The sequence below is a fragment of the Pseudorasbora parva genome, chromosome 17 (assembly GCF_024679245.1).
Source record: "Pseudorasbora parva isolate DD20220531a chromosome 17, ASM2467924v1, whole genome shotgun sequence".
Lineage (NCBI taxonomy): Eukaryota > Metazoa > Chordata > Actinopteri > Cypriniformes > Gobionidae > Pseudorasbora > Pseudorasbora parva.
Window position 1 is genome coordinate 37,623,715 of NC_090188.1, and position 18,927 is coordinate 37,642,641.

General features: G+C 38.4%; 2 protein-coding genes across 2 annotated transcripts in view; both read right to left on the reverse strand.

The window, feature by feature from the left end:
- The window catches only part of si:zfos-1056e6.1 (uncharacterized protein LOC107988029 homolog), a 249,763-nt gene that overhangs the window by 34,656 nt on the left and 196,180 nt on the right, over window positions 1-18,927 (reverse strand). The window lies entirely within an intron of this gene.
- LOC137045730 (cystatin) lies at window positions 10,298-12,585 on the reverse strand. Its single transcript, XM_067422618.1, has 4 exons — window positions 11,833-12,585; window positions 11,509-11,678; window positions 11,316-11,435; window positions 10,298-10,475 (listed from the first exon to the last, which is right to left on the reverse strand). Exons 1-4 carry the CDS (start codon window positions 12,005-12,007, stop codon window positions 10,383-10,385), a joined length of 558 nt encoding a protein of 185 aa, XP_067278719.1. The 5' UTR covers window positions 12,008-12,585; the 3' UTR covers window positions 10,298-10,382.

An 18,927-nucleotide genomic window follows, 5' to 3' on the forward strand; every position in this document is an offset into this window, starting at 1 on the left:
CGAACTTAATTCAAACACCCATGTGATCTTATTTCTCAATGACAGCAATTCTATTAAACCTTTGACAACAAGTGCTAGCGAACATTTAAATCGGCATTGGCACTGAGCCAGAGAGAGCAGTTGTTATGTGTAGGTATAAAACCGCTTCACAAACAGTATTTTCAACCACATAGTATTATCAATTCTGTCTTACAATAATTCAACTGATTACAGAAGTACGGAGATAAAAGTATATAGTTCAGATAAAAACACTTTCTACAGTTGCGATCAAAAAAGAATAAAAAACTTTTTGAAAGTAACTTGATGCCTTGTATCAATGACGTTGTATGTGGCGACAAGTGACCGTTAAAATAATTATTCATCATCGACTCATTCAAAAGTTTGTTAAAGGGATCCCATGGTGTTGAGACTTGTATGGCTTAATATAACATAAATGATGTCTCTTACTGAATTATGTGGTAGAAAACCCATGAAAGATCTACGTTATTTTAAAAATCGATTTTATATTTGGACCATGGGCGGCGCCATTTTGTTTGCGTTCTAGGTTGATGACGTAGAGTGGTTGAACTCCTCAATCAGCTGGCATTACCCGTTGCTATTTTTACCACAACGCAACTCGAAAATTGTTTCAGAGTTAAACAAAACAAATGAATTGCTTTGTAATTGTACTTAAAACACACTCAAACATACATGTGCACACAAACTCACCTACACAAGTCACAAACAGATCGGCGGGCGCGCACACACACACCTGACTGCTCTGTCTCAATTGCATGCATCATCACCAAAACATCCTGCCTCTCTTCCTCACGTTACTTTATCCCATCGTCCTACCTAGATATTTCCCTCTGCTGGTCACATTAGGCATTATAGTTAATCTACTATCAACAGTCTATCTGGGGAACAGGATGTGTTGAACAGGATATCAACAAAGGGAATAGATTGAGGGTTATGTATGCGCGCGCAGTGCGTGCGTGTGTGTGTGTGTTCGCGCCGATCTGTTGGGCTGGGTGTGTGTTCGCGCCGATCTGTTGGTGTGTGTGTGTGTTGCTGTGTTCGCGCCGATCTGTTAGGGTGTGTGTGAGTCTGTGTGAGAGAGAGAGTTTGTGTGCACATGTATGTTTGAGTGCGTGAAGTCGGACAGCTGTTTGTAAATCGGCTTTACTTATTGCGGTGGAACGTGAGACTGAATGACTGCACTCGAACATGTCCACTATGGTGTCGGACAACACTACAAATGTCCGTCCCTTCAAATAATGCCCTATTTAAGGGTATAGGGTCGATTTCAGATTCAGCCCCTGTCGTGGAGACTGAGCAGCCCAACATCTCGATTGAGACAGAGCCTGTCGTGTGCGCGCCCGCCGATCTGTTTGTGACTTGTGTAGGTGAGTTTGTGTGCACATGTATGTTTGAGTGTGTTTTAAGTATAATTACAAAGGAATTCATTGGTTTTGTTTAACTCTGAAACAATTTTCGAGTTGCGTTGTGGTAAAAATAGCTACGGGTAATGCCAGCTGATTGAGGAGTTCAACCACTCTACGTCATCAACCTAGAACGCAAACAAAATGGCGCCGCCCATGGTCCAAATATAAAATCGATTTTTAAAATAACGTAGATCTTTCATGGGTTTTCTACTACATAATTCAGTAAGAGACATCATTTATGTTATATTAAGCCATACAAGTCTCAACACCATGGGATCCCTTTAAAATACTGGAACATGAAGTATTTGAGTAAGTCTTGTCAATAAAAGCTACTTAAATATCCTAAACAAGGCTTAATCTAAGCCCTGTCTGAAACAGGCCTTACGTGTTTTTAGTTGTCTACTTAGAATTCCCAATGGTCCATTTTGAAACCCTCAAAAAAATCTTTATTCTCAGTTCATCCAGAATCATGCAGCTCTACTCAAACTCAATGACGGGTTTAACTTGTTGATTATTTATTACGAATGTAGTTAATTATTTGAGCTCAATGAGTTAAATAAAAAAATAGCCTATATATAACTAAAGCTTAACAATCCGAAGTTCAGAATTTTTTATTTTTGTGTTTCTTGTGCAAATAACTCTTTTCCCCCACCAATTTTATTATTTATTTATTTTTTTAGTTGCCAGCTAGCTCCAGCTTTTTTGATAATTTTCACAAAGTGTTCATGGCCCCAAGAATATTTTGTTGTATGAATATCTGAACATGCAATACCGTATTGTTCCTGAATATAAGAAAGAAAAAAAAATCTTAGAAATGTATCTAAAAAAATGGGGTTGTCAACAATATGTGGCGCCAAATACACATACGGTGTATGTAACAAGTACGTTGTGTCAATAGTGTAATGTTAGAAGATTGCAAATGCAAAGTTAAAAATGCAATCTGTCAAAGAAAAACTTACCGTCTAAAAGCCACGTGACTGACATGTTTGTGTGCCTCGCTGACACGGCCAAACTTTTAGGAGTTGTCGCCTTTTAATTAGGGGTGTCTTATTTTTGGAACAATACTGTATATCAAAAGGAAGAACTGAGCCTATGATAGAGTACATAGTCCATCAACACCCCAAAAGTGCACAGAATGAAATGTTGAAACAGGATGAGGTATAGTACTGTAACATTAGGCAGTTTTGATTTACAGATACTGTTAATATAATTAGAATATCATCAAAAAGTTGATTTATTTCACTAATTCCATTAAAAAAGTGAAACTTGTATATTATATTCATTCATTACACAGACTGATATATTTCAAATGTTTATTTCTTTTAATTTTGATGATTATAACTGACAGAAAATCAAAAATTCAGCATCTCAGAAAAGAGTAGAATATTGGCAAAAGGTTCAATATTGAAGACACCCTGTGCCACACTCTAATCAGATAATTAAGTCAAACACCTGCAAAGGCCTTTAAATGGTCTCTCAGTATAGTTCTGCAGGCTACACAATCACAGGGAAGACTGCTGACTTGACAGTTGTCCAAAAGACGACCACTGACACCTTGTACAAGGAGGGCAAGAAACAAAAGGTCATTGCAAAAGAGGCTGGCAGTTCACAGAGCTATGTGTCCAAGCACATTAATAGAGAGTAAAAGGGAAGGAAAATACATGGTAGGAAAGTGTACAAGCAATAGGGATAACCTGGAGAGAAAACCATTAAAAAATGTGGGGGAGATTCACGAAGACTGGACTGCAGCTGGAGTCAGTGCTTCAAGAACCCGCATACGTTTGCAAGACATGTGTTTCAGCTGTCGCATTCCTTGTGTCAAGCCACTCTTAAACAACAGAAAGAATCAAAAGCATCTCGCCTGGGCTAAAGACAAAAAGGACGGAACTACTGCTGAGTGGTCCAAAGTTATGTTCTCTGATGAAAGTATATTTTGCATTTCCTTAAGAAATCAGGGTCCAAAAGTCTGGAGGAAAAGAGGAGAGGCCCACAGTCCATGTAGCTTGAGGTCCAGTGTAAAGTGTCCACAGTCAGTGATGGTTTGGGGTGCCATGTCATCTGCTGGTGTTGGTCCACTGTGTTTTCTGAGGTCCAAGGTCAACGCAGCCATATACCAGGAAGTTTAAGAGCACTACATGCTTCCTGTTGCTGACCAATTTTATGGAGATGCAGATTTCATTTTCCAACAGGACTTGGCTCCAGCACAGTGCCAAAGCAACCAGTACCTGGTTTAAAGGGGGAGGGGAGGGGGGGGGGGGTGAAACACTCAGTTTAAGTCAATCTCATGTCAATCTTGAGTACCTATAGAGTAGTATTGCATCCTTCATATCTCCGAAAAGTCTTTAGTTTTATTATATTTATAAAAGAAATATAGGCTGTACCGAGTCTTTCCGGAAAAAAACGAGCGGCTGGAGGCGTATCGAGTGGGCGGAGCTAAAGAATGACGAGCGCGCAAAGCGGTGACGTCCTCAAGCGTGGAGAAACCCTTGCTATCGATCTCAGCTAATAGATATGATCCAGAATCTAATTCGGAGGCTGAAATAAATTGAACAGGAGAAACAGCAACAACAACAGTCTCTGTGGTATGTACTGTATAGGGTTGCCACCCGTCCCTTGAAATACGGAATCGTCCCGTATTTTCAGGAAAAATGACGCGTCCCGTATCAAAGCAATACGGGACGCGATTTGTCCCGTATTTTACATAGGTCCACCCGCATTGTGTGAAGACACGTCCTATTCTGCCCCTAATTGGGTCGCTGCCGTCGTTGGTTTGTTTGATTGGTTTGTTTCAGGTTCACGGGTCGTGAATCACGGCCAATCAGAGTCAGAAGAGGTATAGGTTCTTTTCTATATGGGCAGAATCCATTTGAAACGATGGCGGAGGCAGGTCCAAATACCTCCCGCGTCCAGCTGTAAAAGTTTCAGAGCAGAAACGCAAGCGGATGCAGAGGTACAGACGAGAGTGGGAAGAAATAAATATTTGGCTGGAAAGTGTCCGCGGCAATGAATACCAAGCCAATTGCACAATAATTATTTGTCGGCGAGTGTTTTCAGTGGCGCACACTGGCCTGTCAGATGTGAGACAGCACGCAACGGGAGAGCAACATTCACGAAATGCAAGAGCTCACCGAAATCAAAGCACTGTCGCACAGTTCTTTATACCTCAAGCATCTCCTGAGGCAGACAGTGTAATGTTTTTTTTTTTTTTTTTTTTTTTTTATCACCTCAATTTTTTGATTGATAACGTTAGATTTCATAAATGCTGCCTATTAAGAAATAATGTTAATAATGTAGGCTACATTAATGATGTTATGGTATGATTTGTTTATTAAGGTTAAGTTGTAGGCTATAGTCAGACACAAGCATTACTTTAATAAGAGATGATATATATATATATATATATATATATATATATATATATATATATATATATATATATATATATATATATATATATATATATATAATCAAAATAGGACCTTTTAGGAATAAAATAAACAACTATTTGTTATGCTTAACAAATTATAAGTGCATCATCCAATACTATAGAATTAACAATCAAAAAACGAAATAATACATAAATATATTTACTTAACTTACCAAAAATAAAAATGTTGTTTAGTGTTTTATTAAAATAAGAAATGATTGTAGATATTATATCATTTTCAGTTATTTAGGTGTGGTTTCACTGTTTGGATGGTGTTACTGCAAACAATGACAAATATTTTAGTCAAAATCTTTGTTCACAACACTATAAAATTACTCGAGTTAATTTGCAATTTCTTATCCTACTCCCCTCTAGGTTACAGCAGCTGAGTTTGTTTTTCATTGTCATAGCTGTGTATTATATACTGAGTGCATCTGTTCACACTGATTTCAATAGCAGATATCCTATTATAATGTCCACTGGTATCAGTCTTAAGATATATATATATATATATATATATATATATACAAATTAGGTTTTAAGTTATGATATACGACCACTGCACTGGCACACCATCGGGACTGTGGTCATCGTGGCCCCGAGGGGTGTGGCCACCGGCAGGCGTCCCTTATTTTTCTGTATTGAAGGTGGCAACCCTAGTACTGTATTTAGTGGCCTGTCAACATTTGTGTCTTTACTCGCAGTTTATGAGGACATGATTCGGTTTATGGACTATTGTATGCGACTAAACATTAGCAGTAGCAAGCAAAATGGTTTTGCACGTCAGAGTAGTGTAACTTTATACATAGAACAGCAATGAAGTCCGTTAGCGCATTTGAATGACGAAGCACACGATCGTGCCGTTTACTGATGTTTACTCACGCGACGATAGCCAACAGCACAGACATTTGAAGCAGTTTTACTCAACGGCTGCTTCCAAAGCAGGACCGAAGCTTTATCGCTGGGACCGCTCCGTCAAAAACACACTTCTTGGAGTGTGGAAATCCACTTTGCGATGCGACTGAAGCGATGTTGTGAAGCTTCCCGTCATTTTTGCGTTCAAATCGCTTCAAATGCAGCGCTGCCTTCCCGGAATGCTGTGCTGAAGCGTTGAAGTCGCTTAATGTCAAAGTGGACGAATGAATTGGAGCGCGGCGCGGACTATAACCGACATAAGTGTTCACGGACGACTGGATCTGCTGCTGAGAGTGTTTACGGGCGTGCATATCCTCTCTCGCTCTAGTCACGCGCGCGCACCGTACCGGGAGAAGAGCCCGTACGGCCCATACAAGGACCTTCCGGTCTATTAACGTCAAGTCGACACATACTCGAAAAAAACTCTCTGAAACTTGTGAGAAACCGGAAGAAATATTTTTAACACAGAAATACTCCATCAAACGTCCAACATTAGTTTTTGAAACTTTGTCTATGTTTAGGATGGGAATCCAAGTCTTTAACAGTGTAAAAAGCTCAGTATGCATGAAACAGCATTTCACCCCCCCTTAAGGACCATGGTATCCCTGTTCTCAATTGGCCAGCAAACTCGCCTGACCTTAACCCCATAGAAAATCTATGTGGTGTTGTGAAGAGGAAGATGCGATATGCCAGACCCAACAATGCAGAAGAGCTGAAGGCCACTATCAGAGCAACCTGAGCTCTCATAACACCTGAGCAGAGCCACAGACTGATCGACTCCATGCCACGCCGCATTGATGCAGTAATTCAGGCAAAAGAAGCACCAAATAAGTTATTGAGTGCTGTACATGCTCATACTTTTCATGTTCATACTTTACAGTTGGCCAAGATTTCTTAAAATCCTTTCTTTTTGTATTGGTCTAAAGTAATATTCACATTTTCCGAGATACTGAATTTGGGATTTTCATTAGTTGGCTGTTATAATCATCAAAATTAAAATAAATAAACATTTTAAATATATCAGTCTGTGTGTAATGAATGAATATAATATACAAGTTTCACTTTTTGAATGTAATCAGTGAAATAAACGTTTTGATGATATTCTAATTAAATGACCAGCACCTGTGTTGGCTGTTTAATGTTTGATGATCGCATTAGCTTACATGTGTAAAGCAATGCTTATATCGCTTGTTTCTGCTTCTTCACCTGTGTTTTAATCTAGTTATTCTGTACTATTTCAGAATATTTGTAATAACACCCCCTACCATAAAAGAGTTAAAACATTGGTTGCCAGAAAATTCTACCAGTGGGTGGGAAGCATTGTTTTCCCTTTCTCAGGTTCACTTCAATGCTGCGTCGTTGATGCTATGAGAACACCCCCGGTGTGACGATTGTCTGAAGCTCTATACCATCACACCAATTCATTGGCCTATGGTGCTTGCACCGCCTCTAAAGAATATGTCACGTATGCCTCATAAGAGCATGCTTGTGCCATCTCTCTTTAGATTTTATTCCTTCAGGAAGCACCTGGCTCCCGGCTCCCAGGTTTTAGCTGTTGGAGAAAAATGCTGTCCTCTGTCTTCCAGATAAACCCACGAATGTAGTTGAAGGCATGGTATACTGTTCTCATAGCATCAGTGATGCAGTGTCATAGAGTTTGCATACATTGATTTAGTGGCGCTTGCACAGCCTACATGGAATACATAGTAATGGGAACAGTTGTGTATGCAATCTTGGTTCCCTGAATAGGGAACTAAAGCATGTTGACATTCTCCTACTTTGTAAGTGCTTCCTTCGTAATGGGAAATTTGAAGGGAGATGGCATGAGCACACTTATTAAGTGACATATGCCTCATAAGAGCGTTCTCATGCCATCTCTCTTCAGAATTCCCATTACGAAGGAAGCACTTACAAAGTAGGAGAATGTCAACATGCTTTAGTTCCCTATTCAGGGAACCAAGATTGCATACACAACTGTTCCCATTACTATGTATTCCATGTAGGCTGTGCAAGCGCCACTAAATCAACTGGCATGATGGGATAGAGGCTTCAAACAGTCGTCACACCGGGGATGTTCCCATAGCTTCAGTGACACAGCGTGTTGTTCCCTATTCAGGGAACCAAGATTACATGCATGACCGAGACATCATTAATGAAAGAAAATTCTGGCAATGGTGAGGAAAGAGTTCAACTATATGAAAAAGGAGACATTTTCAAATGCTAATCAATGATTGTTTTAGTATTAATAAATGTAGTGTTTGATTTTAAGGACAATTTAGGGTCACATTTCTATGATAATGTTTTGGTTGCTGTAGAGCTGCATGATTAATCATTAAAAGATCACAATCTTTTTTTCCTAAATGACAACGATTCCGCTATGTCTATTACACGACGGGATAAAAGTGTACTGGGATAAAAGTTTAGTTTGGGTATATAAACGCTGATGTCTCTGGTAGTGATCAAATTAAGAGTAAATCCTCTTTTGAAAGTATTTTGACTCTTGTTTGCATGTCATTATGCAAGGAGGTGGTGACAAGTGAGCGTAAAAAAATGTTTATCATTTGAATCATTCATTTTAAAGATTTATCCAGTGCTGTCAATACGATAAATCGTGATTAATCGCTTCGAAAATTAAAGTTTGCGCACATAATTATACACACTTACACACTCACATTATGAATATATAAATACAGACATGCATGTATAGATTTAAGTATTTATATATATATATATACATACACACACACACACACACATATAAACACACATATATAATTTTCTATATATCTCTGTGCACAATGTATATTTGAATACACTCATTCATGTATATACAGTGCATCCGAAAAGTATTCAATGCTTAAATTTTTCTACATGTTATGTTGCAGCCTTATTCCAAAATGGATGTTAAAAAAAATCTCAATTTTACCAATAATACCCCATAATGACAATGTGAATGACGTTTGTTTGAAATCTTTGCATTTATTTAAAAAAAAAAAAAGTTTTAAAATCACATGTACATGTACGTGGAAAAAGTGAAGCACTGTGAATACTTTCTGAAGCACTGTATATACATGAATGAGTATTCAAATATACATTAAACACACATACATTATGTAAACGAAAACTTTTTTTTGGATCCGATTTAATAGTAAAGGAGTAGTCAAAAAAATAAAAAATAAAAATCAATGAAAAAATCTGTTGGTACAAACCCGTTAAATGTGTTTGATCAGTGCTGGTGTATTTCTAGGTCCGGTTGGCTCTAAAGATCAGAGACTGTGGCTGTACCTGTATCTTCGCATCATCAACAGACGATGCTTTGAACAGGAAAGCATCGTTGGACTTGTTGTTAAATGAGTAGGTTCCGGTCAGGACGGCCCTCTGCACGCCAGTGTCATTCTTACTGACATTCTGCAGCGCTCCTGGGACGGGTCTGCTGACGACTGTGTGAACTTTCCCTTCGGTCAAAAAAATGGCATTTAACATTTTTGCATGGATTTTAAAACAGATAACAAGGTATCACACCCATTAACTTAAAAATGTGCCATATAATTGACCGTGTAATGGAAGCAAACACACAGAACTAAGCAAAATCTCATTAAAACGTCTTACCGAGTGAGCTTGAGCCTGCTAAGAAAAGCAAGACAAGAACCTGCCAAGAGACCCTCATGTCTGTTGGAGCTCTCTCAATTCTACTCTGCAACTTCCTGTTCAGCAACACTTCAACCACCAGCCTTCTGCTGCAGTCCTCCAGAGAGCAGGCACATATCCCATTGGTCAAGAGCATTGCTTCCTACATGGACTTAAGTATTTATATATATATATATACATACACACACACACACACACACATATAAACACACATATATAATTTTCTATATATCTCTGTGCACAATGTATATTTGAATACACTCATTCATGTATATACAGTGCATCCGAAAAGTATTCAATGCTTAAATTTTTCTACATGTTATGTTGCAGCCTTATTCCAAAATGGATGTTAAAAAAAATCTCAATTTTACCAATAATACCCCATAATGACAATGTGAATGACGTTTGTTTGAAATCTTTGCATTTATTTAAAAAAAAAAAAAGTTTTAAAATCACATGTACATGTACGTGGAAAAAGTGAAGCACTGTGAATACTTTCTGAAGCACTGTATATACATGAATGAGTATTCAAATATACATTAAACACACATACATTATGTAAACGAAAACTTTTTTTTGGATCCGATTTAATAGTAAAGGAGTAGTCAAAAAAATAAAAAATAAAAATCAATGAAAAAATCTGTTGGTACAAACCCGTTAAATGTGTTTGATCAGTGCTGGTGTATTTCTAGGTCCGGTTGGCTCTAAAGATCAGAGACTGTGGCGATAGCCCCTGATCTACTGTAGGTGTGTGAAGCACATCAGACGTGAAACCCACTGAATAATTTACACACAGAGTCAGTCAAGCTCAGCATTTGATGAACGGAAGGTCCCTTGCTCTTATAGAATTACTGTACATGATAACAATCACTACATTTCTCTATTCACTGTCGTATTTTTTTATTTTCATTAAATTAGCATGACATTTCAGACTGATCCACTGAAAAACATTTTGATGAAAAGACATTTCAGAATTTATCAAAAGATTTACACTTAAAATGTGAAGTTGACATTTTCTTCATCCATGGAATGGACCACACGTCAAAGTGGCAGAGGAATGTCTACAATAAAAGGAAATATGAAAAATCATATGAGTGTTGATTTACAACCTCAATACACAGTATTTTATAAGTAGAGGGATCTCAGTTTCTTGGAAACCATGGAAATAGCAGGGAATTTTTTAATTGTGATTTGCAGGTCTGAAAATTTGGTTATATATATATATACACACACACACACACACACACAAATCAGGCATAACATTATGACCAAATTCCCAATATTGTGTTGGTCCCCCTTTGGGCATAGTGGGGGCATGGACCCCACTACACCCCTGAAGGTGTGCTATGGTATCTGGCAGCAAGTTGTTAGCAACAGATCCTTTAGTCCTGTAAGTTGCGAGCTGAGACCTCAATGGATCAGACCAAATGGACCAGCCTTCGCTCCACACGTGCATCAATGAGCCTTGGCGGCCCATGACCCTGTGGCCGGTTCTCCACTGTTCCTTCCTTGGAGCACTTTTGATAGATACTGACCACTGCAGACCGGGAACAGCCCACAAGAGCTGCAGTTTTGGAGTTTTGGCCCTTGTCAAACTCGCTCAAATCCTTACGCTTGCCTATTTTTCCTGCTTCTAACACATCAACTTTGAGGACAAAATGTTCACTTGCTGCCTAATATATCCCACCCACTAATAGGGGCCATGCCCATATTATGCCTGATCTCCGTGTGTTCAATCGATAGAAAACCCCCCCAAAAAACATTTTTTTTGTAATAAAAACTTGACTTAAGAGACTTATTTAAAAAACATAAGATAGAGTGAGAACCCTAATTTTGGCCTTAATGAGTTACTTTAGCACAGGAAAGCTATTTTTACTTCTTCCACAGAAAACCATACATACCTGTCGTAGCAGACTATCTCTCTGAAAGGGACAGTTGGAGAGGTCATCATTGTTGGCCATCTTCCTGCACATAGTCCGTGAGATCTCCACTTCCAGAATGTAGCGGATGCCTTTGACTACCTGTAGCAGAGCAGAGACTGGGTGACGTATGCATTACACACGCAGTGAGACAAAAGGGCATCTTGTGCTGTACCTGTATCTTCGCATCATCAACAGACGATGCTTTGAACAGGAAAGCATCGTTGGACTTGTTGTTAAATGAGTAGGTTCCGGTCAGGACGGCCCTCTGCACGCCAGTGTCATTCTTACTGACATTCTGCAGCGCTCCTGGGACGGGTCTGCTGACGACTGTGTGAACTTTCCCTTCAGTCAAAAAAATGGCATTTGACATTTTTGCATGGATTTTAAAACAGACAACAAGGTATCACACAAATTAACTTAAAAATGTGCCATATAATTGACCGTGTAATGGAAGCAAACACACAGAACTAAGCAAAATCTCATTAAAACGTCTTACCGAGTGAGCTTGAGCCTGCTAAGAAAAGCAAGACAAGAACCTGCCAAGAGACCCTCATGTCTGTTGGAGCTCTCTCAATTCTACTCTGCAACTTCCTGTTCAGCAACACTTCAACCACCAGCCTTCTGCTGCAGTCCTCCAGAGAGCAGGCACATTTCCCATTGGTCAAGAGCATTGCTTCCTACATGGACTCCCATTATGCCTTTAAAATGAACACAGGTGAAATCAGTCGACTGATTACTGATTACTGCTCGAGTGCAATGCGGTGTTCCTTTGGAGTTAAACACATTGCAAGATTTGGCATATTTGTTGTTAAGTTTTGATAGTTCTGTGTGCATGTCATTGTTGAAGATTTGCATCTGTAAATATTAAACTTTGCAGAGACCACCGAAATCGAGAAGAACAAAGGATGCAGTCCATCCTCAAACTGAACTGCGTTTGTTAAAGTGCTTTGAAAGATGCAAATGAACGCCTGTGGTTTCCTCCCACATCCGTGATGAAATTCACTGATAGAAATACCCGCTGACACCGACACGCGAGTACTGCGTGTGTATGATGAATTATTAGCTGAGCAGAGCAAAACTGTCTTGAAGAACATGTGTTGATTTGTGTCACAATATTAACTTCACTATTTCTTAAGTCAAAATTAAACTGGGTTTGCAACAACTGTGAGGCAAGTTGTTACATTTTGATAAAAGATTAAAGAAACACTTTTGTCTTTTTTGTGCACCGTAGGCTACTGTGTAAAAAATAAACACAATGTACCACACAGTACCATGCAATTCAGAAGGATATTTGCTTTGAAGGCCATTTCTGCCACACAAAAATCACTTTGCTAAATCATAATTATGACAAGTTGATATATCCTGAGAAATTATGAGATAAAAAGTCAAAATTACAGTTAAAACTAAAAGAAGATGGGATCAGATATTAAAGGTGGGGTCAGTGTTATTTCAAAACCCCCGCCGAGTGGAATAACAAACTTGTAGCCAATCAGCAGGTAAGGGGCGTGTCTACTATTAATGATGAGAAGCACCCTCCCTCGCTCGCTCAGTGCACGTCATTATTCAAAACACACGAGTCACACATGACGAACATTAGCCGAGAACTAGCTGCTTTTGCTTGAATATGCTCGTGTTTCGCTTGTTTGTCCATTTGCGATCGTATTGTGGCTCACTTCAGCGATGATAAAGACCCGTTCATTTCCACACCGTATGGAGCATCTAAATCTCCTCACTGTCTGTTTCAAGCATCAGCTTACAAAATGTGTCCGACAGGTAAGATACTATACTCCTAATCTTTTTTTGTTTCCTCTTTTCATGATCTATATAACCCTTATCTGATCATAATTGTAATATGTCGTTAGCTGGACTGTCGACTCGTATGGAGTTGTTCATGAGAACGGTGTGTGTTTGGTGAATGCTAAAACTCTAATCTGGTCATAATTGTAATATGTCGAGCTGGGGTCTCATTTATAAAACTGTAGATTTCATCCTAAAAGTGTATGTACGTAAGCTAGATTTTGCGTTAAAAAAATCAGATTTATAAAACCATCTGTACGCCAGAACCTGCGCAAAAATCCCTTTATAAATCCCAGTCAGCAGAAGATAATAGGTGTGTTCGACATCGGCTGCGGCTGGATGCATGCGATCGGCGAGAGTAGACCGCGTGAAGTCGGACACTTTCTACCTCCCGTGGTGACGCTTGCACTGCGTTTGCAAACTTTATCACAGCTGAAGTCAAATAAATGCAATATTTCTCAAATACACAGATGTTTCAAATGATATTTTCATCCAATACTTTATATACTGCTTAATAAAGCGTCTGTCTGGACAAGAATAAAGTTCAACATATAAACCTACACTATCTATGAAGTGTTGTCAACGGTTTTTATCAGTTTTAGTTTGATAAACATGACAATATAACATCGCGACTACATGAAAAGTCGACTACATAAGATTAGACGTTATTAAATAAAAATTCAATGAGACAATCATGAGTCAAAAATATGGACATTTAAGTCACAATAAGAAGGGGGGGAAAATCTAAATTATGAGTTAATGAGACAAAAAGTTATTGTCAGTAGATGTAATTGATCTAAAAGAAGATCTAAAGATATAAAAGAAGAATATTTGCCTATTGGAGCCATTTCTGAAATGAGAAAAAAAATCATGCTTTGTTAAATCATAATTATGACACAAAAAATGATATTATGACAGTAATTAAATCTCAAAATTATGAGATAAAATGTCATAGTTATGAGATAAAAAGATAAGGATAAAGTAAATAAATTATGACAACATTTGTAAATGATGCCAATAAAAAGTAATAATAGGCTATGGCTTAAAATGAAATGGGATCAGATTTTAATACTGTTCATATTAATGTTGCCTATAGAAAATAAATGCAATGTACATACATTAAGAATTATTACAAATGTCAAAACTTAATTCTAAGGAAAAAAGTTATGAGTCAGTCATAGCATAAGGGTAAAAGTCAGAATTATGAGATAATAAGAAAAGTTGACATTGAGAATTTAAGTTGCTAACTATGACATGGTCGAACTTATGAGATAACGTCAGAATTCAGAAATAAAAAATCAGTAAATAAGATCAGGTTTTAATATGAGGCCTATACCAATTAAACACACATGCACAATGCACTACATATCACATTGCCAGTAGATGCAAGCATGTCATTCAGAAGGTTATTCGCTTGCAAAAAACATGCTTTGGAAATTCATAATTATGACAAAAAAATGTCTTATGAGTGAGTCATTGAATTAGCCTAGAAATCTAGACGCACCCTAGCAGCAGCAAATTTAATTTGCCCGCAAGTGTCGTCTAGAAACTCTCAATACCCTTCTGAGCTGTATTCCTCACAATCTGGACGGGCCAATCACATCATGTATAGAATCGGCGGGCGGGGCCATAATGACGACGGCCAAGTTGCGTTTGCGTGCTTCTTGTAAACACAGAAACTGGCGAACGGCGGCGGTCTTTCGAATCAGCTTTGACTGCGACTCTGGAAGACTTGGAGCTAAGCTTTTCTCTGAGAAAAGAACAAAGAACGGCACTGAAGTCATTCTTAAAAAGGGAAGATGTGTTCGGAGTTTAGCCGACCGGATACGGCGAATGTTTAATCAGTCAGCGAGCTCTGCTTCACCTTCATTGCTCCGGTTGGTGTAGCGCTATCCTATCGCGTGCAGAGGGAGTTTGAAAGACAACCGTTTATCCCGCCCCTCGGATTGAGCTGTCAATGGTGACTTTCCAGACCAAACATCTTGATGTGGGTCTGGCTTGTCAGGCTATCATTGAATCATTCATTCAAGTAATTGTTCAGAAAAGCTGGTTACGAGTGGCTGTTTGTGTGGTGAGGAGTTCCTCAAGATAGGAGGGTGCCTCACCATGGATGAACTGGTGGGTAAGGAGCGAGATCTTCCTACTCGATCCTGAACGACACAGGAAGCCAGTGGAGTGAATGGGGGTGATGTGGTCGTATTGCACACCCGCATGAGGATCCTAGCAGGGCTGTTGGTAGCAACAAGTAAGTCTTACGAGTGATTGGATATGCACAAAAATCAGATTTGGACGCACAGCCTGAACATGCTTTAGTTATGGATAAGGCCTGGAGGAGCTCCATAAGTTGGTATTTAAAGCCAGCAGGTGGCGCTGGTACTCAGTCAGTGTGATATAATTGTCTTCTGTATTTGACCCTGTATTGGATCCAAACGGACAAGAAACCACTTCTCTTCTCAGAGTTCATCCTGCAACCACCAAAAACATTTTAGCTATCTTCTCAGAAGTTCACAAGAGGAGAATGGCAATGCAGCCATCTTCCATTTACACCAGGGCTGGTCAACATTTGGTCATTTAAACATGAATCCTTCTTGTTATCTTTTAAATTTGAAAGGAAGAAAATTTTAAAATGTTCTGTCCCTTTTACGGGGCTAAAGGCACACCTTAAGAAAAATGTGCTTTTCATTACTCCAATAGTGTATGAATGCAGAAAAATATCTATGTTTGTATTGAACATTCATCGAGCAATAAATGAATGTGAAAATAAATATTTTGTTTAAAAATCGTATAAATGAATGAGATGGCGAGGAGCCCTTTTACCCCACAGACACTGTATTGATACAAATACTTCAGCTAAAATAATGTTTTTATTAATTTCTAAGTTAATACTGGTTCAATTCAGTCACTTTAGTAAAGGTTTGAACTATTTTATGTTTATTTTGATAAATAAAAGATTAGAATTAAATATACCGTCATTAAAATATTTGAATATAGAAATTTATTTAAAAAATATAGAAACAACATTATTTTAAAAAGCATCGAAGGAGATCCCGTAATAATTTTATATAGATTTACAATTGTAACAATAAATTAAATTTCATTATATTATATGATTAATACCATATTTTTAATAATATATATATTTATACACACACAATCTGAATCTAACCATGTCATGTCAACAAATGGAAGTTGTTTATCATGTTAATTATTGTGTCTTGCTTTAAATACCATACTTTTACATATTTTTCTATTATTGAAACGCTGTTAAAGGTCCCGTTCTTCGCGATTCCATTTTTCAAACTTTAGTTAGTGTGTAATGTTGCTGTTATGGTAAAAGGCGGGACCTTTCCTGCTGTCCAGTCACAACACAGGAAGCGCTGGCCCAATCAGAACTCGTTACGTGTTTCTGAAGGAGGGACTTCATTGAACAAGGAAATCATCAGGCCGTTTTTAGGACAGAGGAAACAGCGCTGTACAGATAAGTCAATTGTGTGAAAAATACTGTGTTTTTTTACATGCGAAACATGACCTCATGTTATATTGCACACTGTAAACATAATCAAAGCTTCAAAAACACGCGAAGAATGGGACCGTTAACAAAACTGAAAACTAGGCCTGTCGCGATAGTTGATAAATCAAGTAATCGCATGATTAAAAAAATGAGCCTCGATAATTTTTTCCGGCCGCAATAATTGCCTTTTGCATGCTTTTTTTCCCCCTCGTCTCTCTCGTTGACTGCGCGCGCCGTGTCCGTTAGGGGAGGTGTTTCTACTCGATGCGCAGAGAGGGTGCGGCATGATGAGACGTCATTCTCGGCCAGCAGATTCGTCTGGAACTTGGTTGCGGAGCCGCACGCAAAGTTACGAAATTTGACGTGCACAACGCCAAGCGTCAACGTCATTTTTTGCACGCGTACCCTCTCGCTCGAGCGGACGCGTCGTGTATAAACGAGGCTTAAAGCTACACTGAAGTTGGATAAACGCAAGTTAATTCTTCAGTTCAATCTTTGTGTGCTAAAGGCACATGAGTTCCTGTAGAGATAGCAATACACGTTCTCCTTTTTTTGCCAAATAAATGAAAAGCATGTCATCAAGAGACTTTCCTCAGAGATGGTCAAGGTTAGTTTGTGCATGATCAGGCTATGATATAATACATTTTTTAAATACTGTATCCTAAATTGTGGATAATTAATTTATCATATGCTGAAGTACATTTCTGGATTAAAAAAAAAAACAAAAAAACAAGAACCGTACAGAACGGAAAACCGTGACCCTAAAACCGTGATACGAACCGAACCGTGTGTTTTGTGAACCGTGCCGCCCCTAATATGCTCCTAAAACACAATCATCCATTGCAATTTCCATCCATTTTATTTATTGTTTTTGGTTCTTATTTAAGTGCATTTTTTTAAACAGACTGAGAGTCCATGATTTTATTGTTTTTGGTTGTTTTGTTCATTTATTGTGGTTATTTTAAATGTTTTCCGTTTTCAGTGTTAAATAGTCTTTAGAAATTAAAGTTTATTAAAGGGGTACTTCAGCGCTGGGAAGATGAATCTGTATTTAAACTGGGTCATCAATGCAGTAGAAATGTGAAATTATTTTTGAATTTGGTGACTTCTAGACTGAGAAAAGACAGAAAATGTATTTTTGTCCCATGGGGATGAAAGACTACAATTCCCAGAATGCTTCGCTGCCCTGTGAGGCCATTCCCAACACCACCAACTTCATTACTGAGTTAGAGAAGACACTACAATTAAAAACTGAACGTGTCTGTTCAATATAATGAGTGAGTCACCGCGCGAGTATCACAGCACTGAGCACTTACTGCAGGAGTGATGAGAGCTGAGGTAATCGCGACTACACTCGCGGCATAAATTCATAACGCGAGTTCAGTCTGGCGCGTTTCAGTTCATGCCTTTGCAAGCTTAACTTTCATAGAAATTAATTTGAGAAGTTAAAAGACTTACATTGCTCACCATAGCTCCGTTTAAATGATCCTGTAGCTGCCTGCTGAGCTCTCCCTGCAAGCTGAGTGTGACCGCCCATCCCCCATGCGCGGATTTAAAACATGCGGAAATAGCTCCCTCTGCTGGCTGTAGTCCTTAGCCTTTGGCCAAACATTCCTCCTATGATGCAAAAATCGTCAATTTGCATCATAGGAGGAATTTTTCCAGAAGTAAAATGCATAAATCTCTCGTCTCAGGGAGATATGAGGGGGGAAAGCACAATAATTTGAATATACTCCAGGGTTTCTACTGATACAAAGCCATATGCTAATCGCTGAAGTAACCCTTTAAATTTGAAAAGCTGTACCTGCATTTTTATGCCATTATCATTATTTTAGATGAAAATGGTCTCAGAACGACAATATTATCGTTTATCGCAATAATTTCTTGGCCAATTTATCGTCCAGCAAAATTTGTTATCGTGACAGGCCTACTGAAAACCATTAAGACCTTTTTTCTTAAAATAAATTCAGTAATTGTATTGATTGTCATTTGCTACTTAAATCTACAACATTAAAAAAAAAACTCAAATATTAGATCAAATGAGCGCAGAATTAACTTTGCGCTGCTGCTGCAATCACATCAAAGATCAGACAAATTTCCACGCGTATCTTTCACGGCATCATATGCCGATTTTTTTTGGGAAGTGCTGAGGCAAGTTTTTGTGGCATCTAGTGGTTTAGAGGAAAATACAGTCAAGTCAACTTTATTTGTAAAGCGCTTTTACAATACTGATTGTTTCAAAGCATCTTCACAGTGTTAACAGGAAAATAATGCAACAGAATT

What these genes read in the sequence shown, in the direction of transcription:
- LOC137045730 (XM_067422618.1), bottom strand. Translation starts at nt 12,007, where the DNA reads ATGCTCTTGACCAATGGGAAATGTGCCTGCTCTCTGGAGGACTGCAGC. An exon ending in AGCAGGCTCAAGCTCACTCG is followed by an intron (nt 11,679 to 11,832) that starts GTAAGACGTTTT and finishes TTTTGACTGAAG; the next exon opens with GGAAAGTTCACACAGTCGTC. An exon ending in TTGATGATGCGAAGATACAG is followed by an intron (nt 11,436 to 11,508) that starts GTACAGCACAAG and finishes GCTCTGCTACAG; the next exon opens with GTAGTCAAAGGCATCCGCTA.